This window comes from Rattus norvegicus, chromosome 14 (assembly GCF_036323735.1).
Source record: "Rattus norvegicus strain BN/NHsdMcwi chromosome 14, GRCr8, whole genome shotgun sequence".
Classification (NCBI taxonomy): Eukaryota; Metazoa; Chordata; class Mammalia; order Rodentia; family Muridae; genus Rattus; species Rattus norvegicus.
Window position 1 is genome coordinate 75426596 of NC_086032.1, and position 6000 is coordinate 75432595.

At 43.0% G+C, this 6000-nt stretch overlaps 1 protein-coding gene across 3 annotated transcripts in view; it reads left to right on the forward strand.

Moving 5' to 3' along the window:
* The window catches only part of Hs3st1 (heparan sulfate-glucosamine 3-sulfotransferase 1), a 31528-nt gene extending 28495 nt beyond the window's left edge, over positions 1-3033 (forward strand). For 2 of the 3 annotated variants that reach the window (XM_039092506.2, XM_063273682.1), the window contains one exon: positions 644-3033. In XM_039092506.2, coding sequence (XP_038948434.1) covers positions 750-1688 — 939 coding nt within the window. In that variant the 5' untranslated portion in view covers positions 644-749 and the 3' untranslated portion in view covers positions 1689-3033. The remainder of the gene's footprint in view (positions 1-643) is intronic. The other variant, NM_053391.2, reaches the window with a different exon arrangement.
* The last annotated feature ends 2967 nt before the right edge of the window (positions 3034-6000 follow it).

Genomic DNA, 6000 nt, shown 5'->3' on the forward strand with positions numbered 1-6000 from the left:
GCAAACTATGGTTAATTGGGAAAGCCCCCTTTTATACAACTGCATAGCTAAACACATAGATTATTTTAAAAATAGCAATTAATACAGAAGAGGCTTAGAAAGACGGCCCAGCAATTAAGAGCACATAATGCTCTTGCAGAGGACCAGCGTTCACTTCTAAGCACCTACCACAAATGCCTATAACTTCAACTTAGAGGGAATCTTAGGCTTCTTGCCTCTGATGCCACCTGCACTCATGAGCAAAATTTGCAAACACACACAGGTGCACATACACGTATACACACACAATGGAACTGAATCTTAAAATCGAGTGTAATATTTAATACCACGTGAGAATTATTTGACATTCAAATTTTGAGTCCACAAAGTTTTATTGAAACACAGCCACACCCTTGCCTCCGTCTATTGTCTGTGGCAGCTTCAGATCCAGAAAAGCACAGTTGGAATTGGAGTTGCCATGGAAACTATATGTCCCAAAAGCCAAAAATATTTACTCTCTACTCCTTTACAGAAAATGTCTGTTATCCCCCCTTTATAGAATAGAGAGTTTGAGGGAGGTGAGGACAACACTCACGACTACAGATGTTTGTTGGACTACTTCAGTGTCTGCTTGGGATTAAAAGTGTTTTCTTTTCCTCCCTAGTAATTGGAAATTGGAGACACTCATGTTCCAGTAATCAAGAGGGATCCTTGCTGCCGCTTCATGATCCAGGGGCGTGTGGCCCAGTGAAGTTCCTGAGCTGTACAGCATGACCTTGCTGCTGCTCCTGGGCACGGTGCTGCTGGTGGCCCAGCCCCAGCTCGTGCCTTCCCACCCGGCTGCTCCTGGCCCGGGACTCAAACAGCAGGAGCTTCTGAGGAAGGTGATTATTCTCCCGGAGGACACTGGAGAAGGTGCAGCCACCAATGGTTCCACTCAGCAGCTGCCACAGACTATCATCATTGGAGTACGCAAGGGTGGTACCCGAGCCCTGCTGGAGATGCTCAGCCTGCATCCTGATGTTGCGGCAGCTGAAAACGAGGTCCATTTCTTTGACTGGGAGGAACATTATAGCCAAGGCCTGGGCTGGTACCTCACCCAGATGCCCTTCTCCTCCCCACACCAGCTCACGGTAGAGAAGACACCTGCCTACTTCACTTCGCCCAAAGTGCCTGAGAGAATCCACAGCATGAACCCTACTATCCGCCTGCTGCTCATCCTGAGGGACCCATCCGAACGTGTGCTATCCGACTACACCCAGGTGTTGTACAACCACCTTCAGAAGCACAAACCTTACCCACCCATTGAGGACCTCCTAATGCGGGACGGACGGCTCAACGTGGACTACAAGGCTCTCAACCGCAGCCTGTACCATGCACACATGCTGAACTGGCTGCGTTTTTTCCCACTGGGCCACATCCACATCGTGGATGGCGACCGTCTCATCAGAGACCCTTTCCCTGAGATCCAGAAAGTCGAAAGGTTCCTCAAGCTGTCTCCACAGATCAACGCCTCGAACTTCTACTTTAACAAAACCAAGGGCTTCTACTGCCTGCGGGACAGTGGCAAGGACCGCTGCTTACATGAGTCCAAAGGCCGGGCGCACCCTCAAGTAGATCCCAAACTACTTGATAAACTGCACGAATATTTTCATGAGCCAAATAAGAAATTTTTCAAGCTCGTGGGCAGAACATTCGACTGGCACTAATTTGCCGTCTGTTAGGCACGGGACTTTTCCTGTTGTAACTTCTGGTGTACATCTGAAGTGGGGGGAGGAACAAATTTTAAAAAAGCATTTAAGCTATAATTTATTTGTAAAACCCACAAATGACTTCTGTACAGTATTAGATTCACAGTTGCCATATATAGTAGTTATATTTTTCTACTTGTTAAATGGAGGGCGTTTTGTATTGTTTTTCATGGTTGTTAACATTGTGTATGTCTCTATAATATGAAGGAACTTAACTATTGCACTGAAAAAAATAAGAGATTTTTTTTTCTGGAGACGTCTTTTTTTTTTTTAATATAATTAACCTGCCTCCAATTCAAAATAGCTCTTTGTTTGCAACCCTCCTTGTCAAATCTATAATCTTTTTCTGCTTAAAAAAATTTATTGGTATTATGGACCTCTCTCCTCTCTTTTCTGAATTTGTTCTTTTAAATTTTAATGTCTCACTGTGGTCATCAGACTTAGTTTTTACTTGCACCTTGCATTTCCTCCTCACTGAGAGAGTATTATTTTTGGAAGTGGCGGTTTTATCTATGTTCAAGTAAGCCCACATGTGGGTTTAGCCCTTGGAACCTGCATATGGGTTTAACCACTGCCAGCTTGCATGTGGACTTAACCCCTGCCAGCCTTTATGTGGGATTAACCTCGGCCACTTGCATGTAGGTTTAACTCGTGTGACAGTTAAGTGAAGAAAACGGTACTGAGAATGAAAAACAGATGATAACTGGCAAGAGGTTCTTTAAGATCCAAATTAGTCTCAGAGGATATGTGCAAAACCCATACTAAACAAGCTATCACCTTGGATTTCAGGATGCTATTGGGGCTGCAACCTTTGCCTTTCGTGGCAACTGGCCTCTGCAAAGCTTTTTAGGAGAGAGCAAGAATCAGGCAAGTTCGCTTTGTGTGTGTCTGTCCATCCTGAATCTCACATGAGGAGCACAGTAAGGAGTAGCCATTGCTCACTCTAGAATTTGTCTCCTGAAGAGCAACATATATTTAGGATCTTCTATTTCATACTCAGACAGATAGGACTTCAAAATCGGCTCCAACTTTACAGTCTCGAATAGCAAAGAAAATTAAAACTCCCAAGGACTGAAGTTAAGATGTGAAAAAAAAACCACAACGTAACCCGTGCACCTGCACACTGAAATGGGAGTTTCACTTCTCCCTAGAACAGCCACAAAGCAGAGGCTGGTCATAAAAGCCAGTTACAAGTCTCTGGATGTCACACATACCTGACAATCAACCTTTTATGATTAAATGGTCTAGACTTTTTTCATAATGATAAATATGGATAAGATAATAAAGATAATAAGATAATAAAGTGTGATCATTACAGCGGGAGAGAATGCCAGGCATCAGAATTTCCTGACAGTTTGTTCTGAAGCAGTGACACACAAGCAGGCATCCTTGGTTGTTCCCCCCATCTTAGAACTCTCAGAAACTGCCCCCAAGCCAACTTAAGATGAAGGCGTTACTCTGACAAGTTCCAAGAATAGAGAATAGGCCCTGAAACACGAGGCACTTGTTGAAGCTCTCACTGACTATCAGGCTTACAGCCCAATTGCATCCAAAGCACAAGTAATCTTGTTTATTTATTCATTTACTTATTCATTCATTTCTTCTTATCTCTATACGAACTCTAAAGAAAAGCTCAAACTCAGAGGTAGTGTTTTTACTTATTTATTCTTAGCTCTATCTGAACTCTAAGGAAAAGCTCAAAGAGTACTTCTTGACCTGACATGTCTTTCCTGGTGCCAAAAGACTTCCACCCTACGAGCTGCACTTGAGCCAGAGGAAGGGCAAAGGGAAACCAGCATTTTTCTCAGCAGTCTTCTTAGGGAAATGAGTCACCTTGGTTGTATTTTCACAGTCCCAGCCTGATCTGACCTTAACCTCCCCACACCCCATTCCTGGCTAGGACTAAGTGTAGAGGATGCACTCCTCTTCAGAACTCATTAAGGTTTTCCATCGACTACCGCCTCCTCAGAAAGAGAAGCAGACATATTTATAGGAGATTTCCGTAGACTTTGTGATAGGCAGAATGCTCCCTTCTGCAGCCTATCCTGGGATCATTTATGAGAATTTACCTGAAGAACGAGGGGCTCCAAAAAGATTAAACCACTTTTCCAAAGCAGCTCATGGATAATGGGATGGAAAGAAAGCTCCACTGAGGAAATCTGTTGCCCAAGAAGGTGCATATCTGGAGATGATAGGGTTGGAGCCTAGTGTGCTGCACCAACAGGTGCTGGTTAGGAATGAGGAAAGTCAGAATTGGCACCAGTAAGCCTGAGCTTCTAGAAATGGCATAGCTAATGGGATGGGTAACACAGAGTAGGTGACTAGGATGCAAATCTAATTCATTGCTCTATTGGGGGAACAGAGTACTGACTCAGGGAGTCATGGTCCTGCACATACCACCAGAGAAGATGCCAGGAGTTCCAGGGATAGCATTCATTCATTCATTAATTCATTATCCTTCTTTCTTTCTTTCTTTCTTTTTTTTTTTTGATAAAACTCCAGTGAGTCATCACTACATATTAAGAAACAAAACCCCATCACTTCCTACTTCACTCCAGGCATTCAGACCTCATCCTAATCCCATTCAGAGGATCACGAAATAGACCCAGGGTCATTCCTATTAGAACAAAATGCAGTGAGTCAGGAGTCAAATGGTATTTGGTCTCTATGATCATGTTGAATGCCATTCCTATTAACAAAGACAGTTTCCTGACGGGAGTGTAAGAACCTACCCAAGCTCAGGCCACAGCCACCTGAGAGCTCTAGAGAAACGGCTAAGATTTGCTGAGCAAAGCAGTACATACAGGGTTGGACTCAGGCCTCATTTGCTGTGCCAAAGGAGAAATAGCATCACTTTTTCTTCCTCTAGGAATGGATGGCATTGAAACCCAGTTGTTACTATATAAATGTCACCTAGCAGCCTGGGAATTGGTTAGTTTATGAACTCAGGCTGCCTTTCTCTTCCTATCCTCCACAGAGATGACATGGAGCACTGAATAAGCCAGTGCCCATCATGTCTGCTGCTTACAGATGTGGAGACAAAGTCCACAATATGCATTAAAATGATCTTTTTTCTTGAGATCCTGTGGTGTAGAAAGTGCAGTATTAATTCTTCAAGTATACAAAAAGTCACAGGAGTTAAGTATTTTAAGAAGCAAAGAAGTTCTAATAAAGCAAGAGAAATGGCCTTGAGTTGGGTACGGAGTAGAGAGGACAATACGTTCCATAGTTTAGCATCAATTCAGCCACATCCCTGGAAGGAGACGACCAGCTGGTATAAAGAGGATGAATGAAGAATAAGGAATGAGATTTTCCTGATTGCCAATCATTCTTTTTATAAGAAAGAAAAGAATATTGCCTGACAGTTGCAACAGAGCTATGACCAAAGTCACTTAATTCAAGGGTCACAGAGACCCTGTCCTTTAGCAGCACGGCATTGTGGAGGAATTGCCCTGGAGCCAGAAAATGAAAGTCATTGATGCTACCAAAGGAAGACGTGCTGCATGAAGGCCTGTCTTGAAAAGGGGGAGGGAATGGATACAGGAGAGTACAGGGAAAAGTCATGTCTAGCTAGTATGTAGCTTGGATTAAACACACTAAGCAGCCAAGATATATCATTCATTGTAGTCTTGGCTAGAGGTTTCCAAGTGGAGGTACTAAAAGCCTCATAATCCTCCATGTGTCTTTGAATTCTGTGCAGGTTTGTCGATTGCACAAGAATAACGATCGTTATTACACACCTTTTATGTGCTTTGTATCTTATATTCATTGCTTCTAACATAACTTAAAAAAAAAACTTCTCGACCTTTTGGCTAAGATCAAGTGTAAAAAAAAAAAAAAAAAAACTCTGAGAGGTAAGAAATAGTGCCCTAGTTTCACAGTCAAGAAGAAACTTAAGAACAGAGATTAAAACCTTGACCTCTGAAAACAGAGAAAATTATTGATTTTGTTTACAAACTTTTCTAGTGTCCTGAATCTGTGCAATTTCCTTCCAACCCATGGTGAGTCAAGGGAAGAAGAAACACATAGGTGTCTGTCAAGACGGCAGCATCTCCCAAGAAAGTTATAGGGTGTGAGGTTGGACAAAAGAGGACTGGAAAGTCGGTGTCCATAGGACCACACCTGAAGGATGTCCTAAAGGATGTCCTAAAGGATGTCACAACAGGCAGCAGTTAAAAGAAAAATACATCACCAAGCATGCAATGAATGCCAGAGCAAGGATACTCCAGTAGCATAGAGTAAGCAGGGGATCCATATCCCATCAGCTCCC